This window comes from Setaria italica, chromosome I, assembly GCF_000263155.2.
Source record: "Setaria italica strain Yugu1 chromosome I, Setaria_italica_v2.0, whole genome shotgun sequence".
In the NCBI taxonomy this organism is placed as follows: domain Eukaryota; kingdom Viridiplantae; phylum Streptophyta; class Magnoliopsida; order Poales; family Poaceae; genus Setaria; species Setaria italica.
The window spans coordinates 29,279,868-29,297,403 of NC_028450.1; the positions used below are offsets into that span (position 1 = coordinate 29,279,868).

The 17,536-nt window shown below is 50.6% G+C and overlaps 1 protein-coding gene across 2 annotated transcripts; it reads left to right on the forward strand.

Moving 5' to 3' along the window:
- Positions 1-11,614: 11,614 nt before the first annotated feature.
- On the forward strand, positions 11,615-17,500 carry LOC101754773. 2 transcript variants are annotated; one of them, XM_004952872.2, is made up of 4 exons: positions 11,615-11,916; positions 12,024-12,187; positions 13,076-13,241; positions 14,154-17,500. In XM_004952872.2, the coding sequence occupies exons 2-4, from the start codon at positions 12,074-12,076 to the stop codon at positions 17,198-17,200; spliced, it is 3,327 nt and encodes a 1,108-aa protein (XP_004952929.1). In that variant the 5' UTR covers positions 11,615-11,916; positions 12,024-12,073; the 3' UTR covers positions 17,201-17,500. The 2 variants fall into 2 exon arrangements, with proteins under 2 accessions (XP_004952929.1, XP_004952930.1); XM_004952873.2 differs by having other exon boundaries at positions 12,041-12,187.
- The last annotated feature ends 36 nt before the right edge of the window (positions 17,501-17,536 follow it).

Consider the following 17,536-nt stretch of genomic DNA (forward strand, 5'->3'; position numbering starts at 1 on the left):
ATCAGATTTCCCCCGACTGCACTCCTGGAGAGCCTGCAAAACAATACGTCGTCAGGGGCAAGGCAACGGGAAAAGGACGACCACCAATAGGAGGAACGACGTACCTGGCTACCAGGGAGGACGACGTTGTCCAAAGCCCCCATTGCCGAGGACAGAGCTGCGCGGGCGTGGGCGAGGCCACCCTGCACCACCTGCCACTTGTGCCACTCCGCGGCGTCATCCAGGGTGAAGAGGTGCCTCGGCGGGTCCTCACGGGACGCCCAACGAAGGACAGACCCTCTCCACGCCCTGGGAACGGTGGCAGCCGAGGCCGAGGCGGGAGCCGATCCTAGCGTCGTCATCGAGGCAGGTTGCACCGCCCCGGAAGCTGCCGGGTCCACCGACGGCCCCGACGCCTGCGCACCCGTCGCCGCTAGGGCCGCCGCGGGGTTGCCCGACGGCGGCGCCACCTCCGACGCAAGCGGCAGAACAGGTATCCCCGCGGCTACCTCGCCCGCCATCGCAACCGCCGAGGGAGGCTCCTCCGCTCCTGCCAGGGCCCCTCGAGCGGGCTCCTCTGCCTCCGCCGCCGGTACTACCTCCGCTGGGACCTCTGGGGCGGAGGTTCCCATCTCCGTCCCCGCTGCCTCTCCCGCCGCGGCCGCGGAGGCCAACGCTCCCTCCTCTGTCGCCACCGCCGCCGGCCTTGCCTCGGCTGCAGGGACATCCGTCCCGCCTCCCGTCGCCGCCGTCCCCTTCGCCCCATCGGCGTCAAGGTCAATCACCTCCCCAGCCTGAGGACCCTGGGAATGATCCTCTGCACAGAAGGGTTGACCGGGGAAGCGGAAGGCGGAACGGGGTCCGCTCCCCCTCCCGCGACCAACGCCACCGTCACTCCGCCGGCTGCCGTCACAAGGGCCGCCTCCGCGGGGGGATCCGCGACCTCACCAGGGACCCCGCCGCCCGCCGCGGGTGGGACCGCGGTCCGCCCCACGGAGGAGGAGGACACCCGCAACGCCTTCTTGGGCGCCAGTTGCAGGACGAGACCACGGGGGGCGGCGCTGCAAATCAACAAGCAAACGTCAGCGGAAACAAAGGCAAGAAGGGGAAAGCAACAAGACTCACAAGGAAGGCTAACTTACATTCCTGCAGAGCAAGGACGGCGCGCGTGCTTCGCCTCGGAGCCGGATGCCGACCCCAGGGCATCCGGCAGCGGCTGCTTGTCGCCGCTTCGCTGCCCTCGAGTCTCGGGCGCGACGGCAGGGGCGGGCTCTGCGGACCTCCGGGGAGTGCCCCGCATGGGCTCCAGGGAGGCGCCCCGCGCCGACCCCTGGGGGGCGTCTCGTGTCGACCCCTGGGGGGCGTCCCGCGCCGGCTCCTGGGAGGCGCCCCGCGCCGACCCTTGGGGGGCGTCCCGCGTCAACTCCTGGGGGGCGCTTCGCGCCGACCCCTGGGGCGCAGCCCCAGGGCCTTGCGGAACCAAGCCCCGGGCGTAAGTCCCCTCCGCCTCATCCCTCGAGGCCGTTTGCAGGCGCACCTCCCGGATTGTGAGCGCGCCCGACCGCAGGGTGGAGATCAGCTCTTCCTCCTCTTCATCATCTTCCTCATCTTACTCCTCATCATCATCATCGTCGTCGTCGTCATCATCCAACACGACTCGCCCTTTCCGCCGCCGTTGGAACTCCTTGGCGGCCTTCTTCTTCCTTTTCGCCGTCTCCTTATCCTTACGGCGCTTCTGCGCTTCGGCAAGGAGACGGTTTTGCGTCCGCCGGTCGGCGTCCTCCGGCACCGGTGGAGAACTGCCTCGAAGGGTCGGGCGCATCCGATCTCGCGATCCGGGGTTGGCCAAACTTGAACGGACCCACAGAAAACGGCGTGTGTGGTCACAGCACAACTCACATGGTCTAGCATTCCAACGCTTTGCAAAGAGTCAGAGGTCAGACTCAGGATTTGATTTCATTGAGATCTTTTTACAGAGGTGTTCTAAAACACAAGGAGTACTCGACTCAAGGCTAACCTATTACAGGACTATCCAAAATTTAGGCTACCGAGGAGTACAACAAAAGAATGGGTTCCCTGCAACTCTCCATCTACAAGGAAACACTGTGAGTGGGAGAAGGGGCGTCGTCCTCTTCAATGTCCATGCTGGACGCTTCCTCAACCTCCTCAGGGTCTTCTTGAGCTTCCAGTTGCATTTGGAGGGCATACATGTCATCGAGCTCGGCGTGATGCTCGTCCAGATGAGCATTAGCAACCGCCAGCTCCATTTCCACTTCCATCTTTTCCTCTGATAACTCGATCATGCCGTCCAACAAGTCGGCTACTTCTCCTTCAAGCTCAGAGATTCGGTCCTGCATGTCATAGACCTGAATGCCTCGTTGGATGAGCTGATATGTTTGGCCCACCATGTCTCTTCTGGCGGTCTTGAGGTGTCCTTGGGTATCCGCGGCGATCCGAGCAAGGATAGTCATGGCTCGTCCTTGGAGCTCAATCAGCCGATATAGGGCTGACATGCACCGGATATTGGTGGAGATGGTGACTATTGAGTAGAAGGTGGTCAACACCTCGATATTGCTGACGCGGTCGAGCCACGCCGGGTCCAACTGGTTCCTGGCAGGGAATAGGCCGATGGGGTCTAGGGTGACCTCCAATGGGTGCAGCTGACAGAATTGAGTAAGGAGCTGAAGAGCAGCTGACTCCCAGGTGTCTTCCGGGGCAAGGCCGTATGCTGAGATTCCAAACGAGGGCCAGTCGGGCCGCACGGGAGGGGGAGGTACTACTGCCTCTACGTTGCAGGTTTGGACGCCTCGCTCCAGGTACAACCGTCCCGCATACAACGGTGGAGACTGGTACCCAAACTACTTCAAGGTGTCCCACAAGATCGCGGGAAAGCCCTCGAAGTGTAGACACGTCGAATGGAAGGTGCCATCCGCGCCATACAGGACATGTCCGGGGGCGGCCATCTGGAACCAAGAACCAAAACAACGTGAGATGGACTCTAAAGGTCACGGGTCGGACAGAAAAAGCATCCGGATTTTAACCGAAACAAGCTGGAAGAAACTAGAAATCCTTAGAACCGAAGAAGAGCTTTTCCGAGCAAGGTTGCTTTTGAGGAGGGTGACCTTACAGATTCTTAGCTTATGTCGCATGCACGGCCTACCTCGTTCTTAATCAAAACAACTGCCGAAACTTGGTCTTACGCGGTTAGTGCCGGTGGCAAGGCAACCAGTATGTCTCTCCCTATAATAACTAGTCGGTTCTAGCAACATTTCCTAAGCGATCGCGGTTAGTGTACCTGCAGAAAAATACAACCACATGAACCTTTCGTGCCAGCACCCACGAAAGCGTTCCCAAACATTACCGTTCACTATAGGAACGGCACCCATGCGTTCAAGGCTGCATGGACAGCACTCAACCATGGAAATAGGTCCCCTTTGAATGGAACCGTATAACCCTTCGCATACTCGTGATGTGGAATCAGCGCACGTATGATAGACGTGGCGAACAACCGTGATGATAGGCTCGTTGGAATCGAACCGTACCAACCTTCGTATGGATTAACATACGGAATACCGCGCACGTATGATACACGTGGGCGAAACAACCGCGATGATAGGGTCCCTTGAATAGAACTCCCTATCAACCCTCGCATACTCGTGATGCGGAACTCGGCACACGTATGATAAACGTGGCGAAGTGCTGGAAGGGTTAGCAAGATAACCAAATAAATATTAGCCACCTAAAACAACCCCAAAATCCCCTAGGGCCTCTCGCACTAAAGTCATCCTTAACGATCGTACGAGATGTTTTTCAAAGAGTTTCTTGCAACTTTTATCCTTTAAAGAAGTGTTTTAGGGCCTATTGTGTTCTCTGTCTTGCTAAACCGGCTCTGGTACCAGCTGTGGCGGATCCACTTCGGATTTGCTTGATTAAACATGATTCAGCCGCATGATATGCGACACTCACGCCTAAACCAAGTAAACACGAAGTGCCGTCGGATTTCATCCGATTTAACCACTTGAACAGGACCGAATAGCAGACCCACACGAAGGTGAGCGGTTCCAAAGAATACAACAAGTCCACCGAGTTGACAAATTAACCATTTAGTTTGGTTATAAAACAACATTAGAGTTTACAAGATCAGAAGAAAAACCACAAAAGGTAAAACCACTAGCGGAAGCTAACTCGTCGAGGTCGGACATCCCTGGTGAGGCCAACCGGGACATCAATGATCCCTCTCCTCGCCGTCCGAGGAGGGATCCCACTCAACCGTCCAACCCGGAGGGAGTTGGGGCGGCCAAGTGCCAGCACAAGGAGGCTCAGAGGCAGCAACTTCACCTGAAAAAGAAGAGCCACAACAAGGCTGAGCTACTAAGCTCAACAAAACTTAACCGACAGGGAGCACGCTAAACTACCTCTTCTAGACATGCAAGGCTTTTTGACTGAGGGGTTTTGTTTGCCAAAAGCGCTAGGCGTAACCCTACTTTCAAGTTTTAGCTCCGGTTCTAAGTTCATTATCCGATCTAAGTTTGCAACCTATTCTAAGCAACCAAGAACCAACCAAGGGTATATACATCATCATCAAAACCATGTCATCATCAGATTCCTCATTTACTCAGGGTGACATAGCGATCAAGCAGTCTCAAACTGTGAGAGGCAGACGAATCGATTCGAGTTTCTTAACCATGCATGGCGAACCTAATCTCACGACATCCGCGCACCACAAGGGCCGCTTCCTGTGTCGGCCGTCCCCATCAATTCCCAGGCGCGTGTCAGGTCCAAACTTCCCTTGGCATGCAATGCTCCACAGTCCCGGCCTCTACCGTATTGTGACCGCACTTGCACCCACATGATGCACCATGGGAACCTCGTTCCAGGGACAGCAGGGGTATAAGCCACGCCCTAGTTTGATCAGGTACTCGGCTTCCCCATCCCATACTAGGTATGAGATTAGTACTTTCAAACACTTGATCACGAACACCACCACTGTCAGGCCTTAACATGTTTCATAGACAGACGGGGCAATCAACCGACCACCAAAAAGTTACCCAAAACCCTGCCCCGTCCATCGTCCTTATAGTTATAACAGAAGGGAAAACAACCAACTCCTACCACTCGCAAGTGACAGGGAATCACTTGGCTTTTACCGTTTCCTATTTAAGCAAAGCATCTACTCGGTCCAACAGCTAATGTTCAGATCAAGTGAGCTAAGTTATGCATCTAGGGTTCCAAACAATTCCTATACGTAAATGCACAAGCATGTTAAAGAAGGCATGCGCAAGTTTGGTAAAACATAGGGGATTTATGCATCCGGGGCTTGCCTTCAAGCAAGGAGGAGGGAAACTGTTCTTCTGCTTGGGCGGCTTTGGCTTCTGGAGGCAGGAGCTCAGCTACACCTTCGTCTTCTGGCACCGGGTGCACCTCGTAGAAGCCGTCGGCGAGACGCAGCTCTACACGAATGCAATGCATTGGTTAGCATAGACGGTTATTTCAACAGCAACACTTGCAAGTTTGAGCCCAGAAACTTGCGGCAAGTTACAGGAGGGTGGGGAGGTTCGATGGAGTTGATGGAGATCAAGATGTAAGGGTCGGAGGGGAGAAACTTATGATCTGACTCTCAATCTAGAGGAAGATGATGCGCTAGGGGTCCTCAGACGTAACGCTGAATGGTTCCCGAGTTTTACACATACACCCTCGATTCAAAGAAAAAGATACAGCCGAGCCCTCGGGCGAGGCGGAGAAGGGTCGGCGGAACAGACAGGGTCGGGCGAGACAGAACCGGGGTCGGGCGGATAGGAGGGGTCGGACGAGGCGAACAAGGGTCGGCAGCCTACCTTCGTCTTACAAAGAAGGCTTGGGCGGAAGGACTAAGGGGCTTGGGACAGCGGCGAGGATGTCCGGCGGTGTTCCGGCGGCGGCGGTGCTTCTTGTGGATCACAAGCAAACTCTTGGGCGGCACTGAAAGCAGTGGCTGGTGGATTGGGGAAAGGTGGTGTTTGAGCAGAGAGGAGAGTTCCTCAGATATTGGTGGTGGCACTGTGAGCACGAACAGGGAGCAAGAGAGGGGGCAGCGATGGCAAAGGGGAACTCCGGCGGGACTCCGGCATCCCATTTTATAGCTGCGCGAAAGAGAGAAGCCAAGAGCGGCGCGAAGGCCCGGGAAGAAACGATGGAGTGCTCTACCGCGGTGGCGATTAAGCGACGAGGGCGGTGGAGCAGGACTTTGGGGATGACACCGGCGGTCACTGGGCACTGACGTCAGGGCGGCGCAGGCGCGGGTTTTGCCGGTGGTTGAGATTTGGCGGAGGTGGGCGTCATCGTGCGGTGGATCTGATGGAAGTGACGGGGAAAACGGCGCTAGAAACGAGGGCGCACAGGTGAGAAGACAGGCGGCTGCGGTTGCGCGGGCGAGCGCGGAGCAACAGATTGTCGGGGCGGCTTCTGATAGGGCGGGAAAAGGAGTTGTCGCTGCCGCGGTCTGGGTTGGCGGAGGAGGAATCGTCGCGTAGCGAGGACCGGGGCGGCGCGACTGTGGAGAGGTGACGGAAAAGACAGGCGGCATCGGGCTCTGCAGCCGGGATCTGGCGATGTGATGATGGGCGCGGGCGGCGAGGTGCTGCAGAAAGGGTAGCAGAGGAGCTTCTGCCGCGATTGGGGAAGGGGGCGCGAGAATCCATCCGGTCGTGGCCGGCGACGAGGCGGAGCGGCGGACGTCGGAGGAGTTGAGCCACGCGGCTGGGGAACTCTGAAGCGGGCATGCAACTCGAGCGCGCCTGTCGCGGGAGATCTGAGGGACAAGATCTCGTGGGCCCACCGGTCAGTCTCGGTGGTCCACGGTTCTAACTGAAGGGCGACGTTGTGGGATGGCTTAGGGAGATCCGACGGTGGGTTGGGGGTCGGCGGGGTCGGAACTGGGGAAAACACGGCGAGGGGTCGGATCGAAGGGTCGGAAGATCTGGAGGTTGAACACTTAGGCTTGGAAAAAAACTGAGACAGAGGATCAGGGACTCGGATTAAGGTTGACGCGAAGGATTTTCATCCGAGGTCGTTACAGCTCCGCCTCGTCCAACCGCGGTCCCGGGGTCGGGAGCGCCTGACCTCTCGCCACAAGGTCCCGCCTCGCCCGACCCTTGGCACGGGGGTCGGACTCACTAGGGACCACAAGACGGATATCCTCCTCGGGCGCGGACCGGATGATCGGGGTAACGATCCCGTGGGTCCCCCTTGTCGACCTCGCCATAAATGCGCCGCAGGTATGTCAGAAAGAGGGATGACCGCGCTCCTCACGCAACCCGCTGCAAGTACCCATGCACGATCGCATTGTACAAGCTACAGTACCGGCGGCTTCCTTCCATTCGCCGTAGGGTACTCATGGCCTGCGCCGCCCGGAGCAGAGGGAAGACTCGCCTGTTCTGGGGCCCCGCGTGCCCGGCAGCGGGGATGTGACGCCCGCTCTCCGCGAGCCATCAGCAAGACGGCGGCATCCGCCGTCCCTCCCAACGGACACCAGAGTGGCGACGAAACGCCCTCATCATGACCCGGCGGCTACAGACACCGGAGAGGCTATCGGCAGGGCGCGACGACAGTTGGCGCACGGCCACCCTCCTCCTCCAGCATACGCGCCGGCAAACGCCGAGGGCCGGCGAGGACGCCGGGGACCTAGGAACTTGATCCCTCCCTTCATGTTGTATTTTTACCACACCACGTTTTAACTCTTTACTGCTCTCATCACCCGGTCTCACCTGTAACTCCGGCAGTCCCCTTACGATATAAAAGGGGCACCGGGGGCCCGAGACTGGGGGTCGGCTTCTCCTCCCTCAAGCCAACAGCGTACTCTCACGTTCCCTTAGAGCACAAGCACCTTCAAGAGACCTGGGACCAGCTCCCTCTCTCGCTCGTCTGTAACCCCTACTACAGAAACCCGCATGGGCAACACGAGCATCCTCGATACTGGACGTAGGGCCTCGTTTGCTCGAACCAGTCTAACCCCGTGTCTCCCGCGCCACCATCCGAAGCCTTACGCGCATAAAAGAAATTTACTAGTCTAAGTCGTGATCCGCAAATCTTGACAACGTCACTATCAAAATAATGATATATTTTTCTAACATGTCTTATAATATCTGCTATCATCATGCAAAATTTGAACTTAAGACTCCACTTGTGCATGGAGAAATAAAAAAGACAAATTATATTAAGGGGTAAATTGGATCAAATGGCATAGTTTAGTGGGTAAACTGAACCAAGAAATACTTTAGTGTGTTATACTTGAGGGGAGTAATTTGGACTTTTTCCTAAGGAAAATAGATGAGCATCAAAAAAATTGGATTTATGTGAAATGAATCATGTGTAGTCTAAACCGCTTCATGCATCCTCATGTGGTGACCAAATCCATCACTCCTCAAAATTGGATGAAAGAAAATGGGATACGGCGACGCACAACGATTGGACATGTTTCAAAAAAAATTGAAAATCATATACCAAGAAAATTTGCCAAATTTCTTAAAACCCCAAATCCCAAAGTTGATGGGTTAAGATTGTGGGGATCGGTTACCTTTAGGGTCTTGATGCTATCGTTATTGTTGATGTGTGCATTATGGCTCCACAACCACAACTCTACTCGACGAGCTCCCTCATATACATGTTCTCTATGTACAACCTTGCTACTATGTGGCATGCTGCATTGCATGACTATCTTGTGTGCACCTCCGGTACACTTTAGGTCATCATCGCTGCATATGGATATGCATCCAATCTCGTTCATTCACTGCCATCTGGCAACTTCCATCGCTCATACACATAGTAAAAATGGATGAGAAACATAAATCCTAACAAACTTTCCTCTTCCTCTGATCCCTTCGGCTCCCCGACATTTGCCAACATCGCAGGCGCATGCATACTTCTTTGATGGGATCTTCTGTGGCACTAAAATATACGTACGCATGCATAATTATATTTTGGGTTCAATGATTTTGAATTTTTGAGAATTTCTTAAGTTATAGAGTCTTACGTTTCCTTGAGTTCAAGTGTGTATTGATCCTCGTGGTTCCTTTTCAAAAGTTCTAGAAATTTAATACATTTTTGTCGTTGTCAAGATTAGCGAATTAAGACTAAGACTAGTGAATTTCTTTTATGCGCGTAAGGCTTCGGATGGTGGCGTGGAAGACACGGGGTTTAGACTGGTTCGGGCAAGGGAAAGCCCTACGTCCAGTATGAGATCCTGCTCGTGTTGCCCACGCGGGGTCTGTAGTAGGGGTTACAGGAGGGCGAGAGAGGGAGCTGGTCCCAAGTCTCTTGGGCGTGCACTGATGCTCTGAAGGGGTGTGTGTGTGTGTGTCTGATGGCTTGAGCGAGTCCCCCGTCTCAGGACTCCCGGTTCTCCTTTTATAGCACAAGGAGGCTACCGGGGTTACAAGTGAGACCGGATGTGCGGAGAAGTAAAAGAGATAAGCTACGTAAAGTAAAATACAACACAAGAGGAGGGACCAAGTCCCTGGGTCACCGGCCTCCTCTCCTGCCTTCGGCTCCTGTCAGCGCGTTTGTCGGAAGAGGGCGGCTGCCTTCGAATCCTGTCGACGATCTCCCCGGTGGCCGTTGTCGCCAGGCATGATGATGGTGTCCGGCCGTGGCATCTGTGACCATCGAGGAAGGCGGCTGATCCTGCCATCTTGCTGATGGCCCGCGGGACGTGGACGTCGCGTCCCTGTCACCGGATGCGTGGTGCGCGAGAACGGGCGGGGCTTCCTCTTGTCCCGGGCGGCGCAGGTCATGAGTGCCCTGTAACGAATTCGGGAGAGCTGCGGCCACTGTAGCCTGTGCTGTGCGGTCGTACGTGGGTACTTGTGGCGGGTCGCGTCGGGGGCGCGGGCGCCTTTCTGCGCGCTAGAGCCGCGACGCATTTATGGCGAGATCGATAGGGGGACCCACGAGATCCGCGCCCTTATCTTCCCGTCTGCAACCGAGGCGGATTCTTGTCTTGTGGGCCCGAGTGAGTTCGACCCCCTGCGCCCTGGGTCGGGCGAGGCGAAAGCCTGCGGCGAGGGGTCGGGCGCTCCCGACCCTAGGTCCCTGGATCGGGCGAGGCGGAGTTTGTCCATCAAGGGGTCGGGCTCGTCCGACCCCGGGGCACTGGGTTGGGCGAGGCGGAGCGGAGCTCTCCCCTCCCATATTGGGCCGATGGCAATCTTCATTACCTCCGGTGGGTCTGGGCCTTCGTGATTGTTGTTTTAATGGGCTTTAGGAGATCGTTAATATTTCCCCAACAATTTTCTAATTACAAACTACTTTGATTTTGTATTCTGTTATATGCTTGCCTTGTGTGCGTGGCTCGCGAGCCAAATGAGCTGACTTGAGCTGCTAATGATCTGAGGTGAGGTTGATTTTTTTTCTCGTTTTATTAACAAGTCAAGCTGAGCCCGCTTGTAAGTCTAGCCATGAATCATTAAAAAAATACATCTTTACTGGAAGACACTAAGTGATAGTTTAGCGAGGTTATTCTGACTGTGGCTAAAATAGCTCTGGCTTTGGCTACTCTGGTAGAGCAGCTCTCTAGTGGAGTCGAAGTCATTTTGAAAAAATATTTGTCAGAATGGCTTCTCCTGTTTCCGTTTATAAATATAAAATGTTAAATGTCTAATGTACCCTTAAATATTTGACTCGTCTGTACAATGAGTTTTATTTTTTCCTTAATCTATAATGCAATTTCATATGTAATAAAAAGATTAGTAAATATATTAATGAGTATATTATATAACCCTTTGTTTACTTCTTTCTATTTACGTATGATATCCTTTTTATGTTTTTCCTTTTTTCACCATAATTTTTTTCTTTTTGACGTACTTTTCCGTTGTTGTCCTTGTCCGCTCAATCGTGGCAGGGATCCCTCATTGATCCACCACCATGCTTCGAGCTCGACGTCTCGCTCCACTTATGCAGGGCTGCATGCTTGCTCCCTTGCTGACCCGCTCCGGGCTCGAGACATTGCTGCCTCACTCATCTCCGGAGCACCACTCCCTCGTTGCCCACCTTTGCTTCGGTTCCGGCGCGTCCCTCCCTTGCTACTCTTCAGTGAGTGGTATTTTAGCCACGATATCTGTGAATTCGAGGGGCAGTCGGTCCTTATGCATGCGTGGAGCTACTTTTTCAGCTCCACCTCCGTGCGATGGCTCCTTTTAGTAGGATTTATGGGGCTTCTTTGTCAGATCCGTTTGCCCTTCTGCTATTTGGCAGGGTTTCAAGTGGAGCTACGAGGAGGCTCTAAAATTTTATATCAATTTGCATTGGTGTAGGATCCTGAACTCAATATTATATTCAATTTTAGGGCCTGTTTGGATCCGGCGTCCTAAAATTTAGGACATGTCACATCGGATGTTTAGATACTAGGAGTCTAATTCGCGAGACGAATCTATTAAACCTAATTAGTCCATAATTTGACAATGTGGTGCTACAGTAACCATTTGCTAATGATGGATTAATTAGGCTTAATAGATTCGTCTCGCAAATTAGTACAGGAGTTCTGCAGTTAGTTTTATAATTAGCTCATATTTAGTCCTCCTAATTAGCGTCCGAACATCCGATGTGACCCTACTAAAGTTTATTACTTTGTATCAAACACCCGCTGGTACTCGAATCACGAAACTACCCTTCTTTTACGGCTGAATTCGTTGCTGGACCGCCACCGCCCAGTCCGTCTTCTCCAACCCCGACCGGCCGAGCCGCCCTTCCCTCGCCCGCGTGCGCCTCGCCGCTGAGCCCCCTCCTCCCCGCGCCTGGACTCCGGCTTTCGTTTCCCAGCGGCCAATTTTCCCTTTCCTTTTACTTTCTCCGCTCCACCCTCTCGGCCTTATTTCGCGGCGACGACAAGGCGATCAGCCACTGCCAGGTCTTTTGTCGGCCGGCCCATCTGGCCTTCGTCGGGCGCCGGTGACGAACATCCGACAGGTACGCCCACCTATTCCCTTCCCTTCCTGCGGTGCGAAATCGAACCCCCAAACCCTGATGTATGCTATTTATATTTGGATCTGAACTGGGTCCGCCCCTGCTGCAAGGTTCTTCGTGGTTGCAGGGAGAAGAGGGTTTATTATTCGCACTAGCAGCCATGTTGGAGAAGATCGGGTTGCCGCCGAAGCCGTCAATGCGAGGCGCCAGCTGGGTGGTGGATGCATCCCACTGCCAGGGTTGTTCTGTCCAGTTCTCCTTGTTCACTAGGAAGGTAATATCTTGTTCTTTTTCCTCTTTCCCCTTGCAGCGATGTTTTCTGATAAGAGAATGAGAAGATATGCCATAACCTCCTGATCAGTTTTGTTAATAAAAGAGCATCATGATTTGGTGTAATGATTTGTTTCGTGGGGATTTAATAATGTTTTGGTTCGCTTATGCTATTTGGTTTAGATTATTTGCTCCTCTAGCAGCAGAATCACTAAATCTAGAACTACAAAGCAAATCCATTAAATAAATTTGTTGATCAATGAAACCATCTGCTGGCAGATAATGGCCTTGATGTTCTCGGTCTTATCATGCACGACCTTGTCACCCTAGTTGTATCATGAACTTGCCTCTTTAGACTTTTCTCAGACGCTCATGACTCATCCCTTGGTGGCTTGGCCATGGTGGCCTTGAACTGATTACTGCTGGTCATGGACAAATCACAATTTTAATGGAGCTCAACTTATATTTGCTTGATGGCCCCGTTTATATGGAATCAAGATATGTTGCTTAAATGCAATTTTGTTATCCATGCTGATATATATTGTTTTGGTCTGAATCTGGAGTGAGAGTCTAGTGCTAAATAGGTAAAAGTAAGTGCACTGGTGGTAATATATTAGATGCTAAACTATAATCATTGTGTGTGGTTCATGTTATCTCTTTCTTTTCCTTTAGTCATTTACTGCTTGTAAATGTAAATACGGTGTATCACGAAGTTATGAAGCGTTAATCTAGTGCCTAAAAATAACTCACTTGTTTGCTTCAATAAATTAAATGCTTGCATTCAGCACTTTCGTGGTGCTTCTGAATTTACCATTCAATTACAAGGTGGAGTTTATTGTAAACTTATGGTCTCAGCAGGAGTTGTGTTAACTTTTGTGTATTTGATATGTAGCACCATTGCCAAAGATGTGGGGGCTTGTTCTGCAGCAGCTGCACCCAGCAGAGGATGGTTTTACGTGGACAGGGTGACTCACCTGTTAGAATCTGTGATCCTTGCAAAAAGCTTGAGGAAGCAGCACGCTATGAGTTGAGATATGGACACAAAAACAGAGCAAGAGGTTTTTTTTTTTTTGCCTATGCTTTCTATCAGTTATGTGTTTCTGTGAGGAACTACAATTTGATTTTATACTTGATAGTCTGTGAAATATATCAAAATAATGAGAACTATGATTTGGTTTATAATTTATACTCTGTGAAATATATCAAAATAATGTATATATGGAAAATTGTAATAAATCTGTAGCAATGAAGGCCTCCTTAATTATTGTCTTACTATCATCATTGAATCCATTGAAGATGCAATTTGTACCTATATTTGACTATCATCATAATTTAGAGCACATGACCATTTGGGCGCTGGTGGACAAAGTTTGAACTGCAGATCTGTACTATTTATAAAATTGATTTTGCACAGTGGATTATGCTTTATGGGAAATATATCCATACTGTCAGAAACACAGAAGCTTATTCACACTAGATTCTCACTAGTGAAGAATTATACAGTTTTAATAGTTCTATCTTAGATTCTTAGGGAAATTATTTTATCGTGTGGTTTATCTTTTGTTAGCTGCAACTACAAGTGCCTAATGACGTAACCAGTTGGGGTCAAATAGTTTTGGTCTTTGATACATACAATTCTTTGTGGATCTACATATGTAAAGTTGTACCTTTTCATAGTTCAGTAGCATATGCATAATTTTGCCTTTCATTATGTTGCTCATGCAAATTTGTCCAAATAGGATATCCATGGTAGCTATTATAGTGGAATTATGCATACACTAGTGGGTTATGCGTGCATGAGACTGAGCTATGATAAATGGTGCACAATCAAACCCCAGAAAACTTGTCAGTCTTACCATGCTGGACATTACATTTTTGGCTTCCAACTGTAGGTGACATCTATGATTACTCATAATTCTTTGAGAAATAATTTTAACTTAAAGAAAATCCTTTCTACACTGTTTCCGCAGCTATAACTAAAGAAGCTTCAAAACCAGAGGATGAAATTCTAAGTGAAATTCTTGGAGGCGATGGAGTGCAGACCAAGTATTCTCGCAAGGAATCTCTGGATTCTGAATTTCCTGGGAGAACCGCAAGCAGCGCCAGTGCCTCCAGTTCCAGTTCCAGTTCCAGAAGAACTTCTACTAATTTCAGTGTGGATGCAAATGGAGATGATAACCTTTCTCCTGAAGCACACAATTATGAACTCAACAACACTGCATCTATTTTTACCCCAGAGGAGTTGCGCCAACAAGCTGTTGAAGAGAAGAAAAGGTACAAAACTCTGAAATCAGAAGGTAAACCAGAGGAAGCACTGCGGGCTTTCAAGCATGGTAAAGAACTTGAGAGGCAAGCTGCAGCGCTGGAATTAGAATTGAGAAAGAGCAGGAGAATGGCTACAAAAACTCCTAATGTAGTAGCTGCTGTGGGTAGTGCCCCGACAGCTGATAGTTCTGAAGAGGCTGAAACAAAAAGGTCATCAGCTGGTAAAAGGGTTAAGAAAGAAAATGATCTTGCTTCGGAGCTCAGAGAACTAGGCTGGTCAGATGCAGACCTTCGTGATGAAACAAAGACAGCCCCTATGAGTGTGGAAGGAGAACTGTCGCAGCTTCTTAGAGAGGTGGCCCCTAAATCATCGGAGGGCAAGAAATCTGGTGGTATCGATAAATCTCAGGTTAATGCTCTGAAGAGGCAAGCCTTACTGCTGAAGCGGGAGGGTAGACTTGCTGAGGCAAAGGAAGAGTTGAAGAAGGCTAAGATTTTGGAAAAACAACTAGAGGAACAGGAGATTCTGGGTGAAGCAGAAGACTCTGATGATGATTTGGCTGCAATTATTCGGAACATGGATGATGATAAGCATGATGACATATTGATGGACGATACAAAATTCCCTGCTTTAAATTTTGAACAAATTCTGGGTGCCTCTAATGATCTTGCCATTGATGGCCACTTTGATGTTACGGATGATGACATGAATGACCCAGATATGGCTGCTGCCCTACAATCATTTGGCTGGAGTGAGGACGATGACAAACAGTTGGAAAACCATGAACCTGTTTCTTCTTCAAATCAAGTGGCAATAAAGGAGCAAGTGCTTGCTCTGAAAAGAGAGGCTGTCGCAAACAGAAGGTCTGGTAATGTTGCAGAAGCCATGTCATTGCTTAAAAAGGCAAAGCTACTTGAGAAGGATCTTGAAACTGAAGGGCCAGACTCAAAGTTTCCTTCTCCAGAAGGACAGAAAACTACAAATGCAGAAGATATTACTTTTGCTGGGTCAAATGCCCGACCTGTATCAGCACCAAAAAGTAAGCTAGCAATTCAGAGAGAACTGTTGGCTCTGAAAAAGAAGGCACTAACTTTGAGGAGGGAAGGGAAGGTGGATGAGTCTGAGGAAGAGCTGAAGAAAGGTAGTGTTCTTGAGAAGCAGCTTGAAGAGCTTGAGAATTCTTCCAAACCACCTGTAGCCAAGGAAACCAGGAGCTTTGCATCTAATCCTCCATACAAGGTTGAACCCCCAAATCTCAATCTTGCTGATGAAGGATTTGAACCTGAGGTTACAGACAATGACATGCAGGATCCAGCATTGCTATCCGTGCTGAAAAATATGGGATGGGAAGATGTTGATACTGATTCTGTGAAAAGAACTGACAAACCATTAATTTCTTCACATGTAGTTCCTCAGAAGTCATCGAAAACTAAGGGTCAGCTTCAGAAGGAACTACTTGGTATAAAAAGGAAGGCTCTTGCACTCAGACGGGAAGGGAAAAACATTGAAGCTGAGGAGGAACTCGAGAAGGCGAAGGTCTTGGAGCAGCAATTGGCAGAGATTGAAGAATCAAGTAACTTGACTGCTAGTCAACAAGGTGTTACTACCGCTGGGCATCAGATTACAGAAAATAAATATGATGTTCAGCATATCCCTAGTGTTGATGCAACTGCACCCACATCTTCAGTAAGAAAAGCAATGAAGGGGGATGATATCTTGCCAGTGCTTGCATCTGAACCTATTAAGTCAGTGGATACTCTAGGTGGTTCTCCAAGTAAACCGCAAATCGAGACAGTCGTTTCTAAACAAGGTCATGCCTCAAAAGAAAGTAGTGGTGGAACGTCTTCAGCCTTGCCACAACCAGCTTTTACTGATCCCTTAGGATCTGAAAAAGGGTCACAATCACCTTCTGAAGTACTTGATCATAAAGAGCCTCAGAAAACACATGGAGATGATACTCTTAAAGCTGAGATCTTACTTCATAAGAGAAAAGCAGTTGCCTTTAAGAGAGAAGGGAAGATGGCAGAAGCTAGAGAAGAATTGAAACTGGCAAAACTCTTAGAAAAACGCCTTGAGGGTGCTCAACAAGAAAGTGTGGATGTTGGTGATGAATCCACAACTGCTGTGCAACAGAGCAGCATGGTCCAACAACTGGCTAGCTCCAGCAACCACACTGACGCTGTGGCATCTGCGCCTCCTGCACGAGCGAGCATGTCGATGCAACCTAAGAAAGCAATGTCCAGCCGAGACCGTCTCAAAATCCAACGTGAATCCCTTGCTCACAAGCGCAACGCACTCAAGTTGCGGAGAGAAGGAAAGACTGCAGAAGCAGATGCAGAATTCGAGCTGGCCAAGGAGCTAGAGAGCCAACTGGAAGAGTCAGACAACCAAGGTTCAAGCTCTGGAGGTGAACCAAATGATGCGGTCGTGGAGAATCTTCTTGATCCTCAGATCATGTCCGCTCTAAAATCCATTGGTTGGAGCGACATGGATTTATCCATGCAGTCCTCGAGTTCGCAACCTCTGAAACCCGCACAATCTTCTATGGCACAACCTCCAAAGAAATTGGAAGCAAAGAAAGCGGCCGCTGCGACCAGCAAGCCTCAGAGTGAGAGGAGCCAGCTGGAAGAAGAGATCAAGGCTGAGAAACTGAAGGCGCTCAACTTGAAGCGGGAAGGGAAGCAGGCGGAGGCCCTGGAGGCCCTTCGCTCGGCAAAGCGACTGGAGAAGAAGTTGGCCTCACTTGGCTAATCTTACCCTCCCAGATTGCTTGTGTTCGTCAATTGGTCGATTTGGTTTTATGAACGATGTCCCAGCTATAACTGAGAAGCATATTGCCATATTGAGAGGCTTATGTCTCGTGAGCTATGAGCAGAGAATTTCAAGGCCCTTCCGTGTATGTATAAATAAAATTTGATGGGCGACGATTCTATTCACGAATTGGTGTATACAATCATGCAGCTAGGATTAAAAAATAACTCCATGTAATCGTGTAACAAATTGTACTTTTGTGTGGTTTTTGAATCAATATGCTTTTCAGTTTGGTTTTAATCTGTACAAACGGTCATGAGAAAATCCAGCTCACAC

Bases quoted from the DNA above. Each gene is read 5' to 3' on its own strand.
- LOC101754773 (XM_004952872.2), top strand. From the start codon at position 12,074: ATGTTGGAGAAGATCGGGTTGCCGCCGAAGCCGTCAATGCGAGGCGCC. The intron at 12,188-13,075 runs GTAATATCTTGT...TTTGATATGTAG, and splicing joins TCTCCTTGTTCACTAGGAAG to CACCATTGCCAAAGATGTGG. The intron at 13,242-14,153 runs GTTTTTTTTTTT...CTGTTTCCGCAG, and splicing joins ACACAAAAACAGAGCAAGAG to CTATAACTAAAGAAGCTTCA.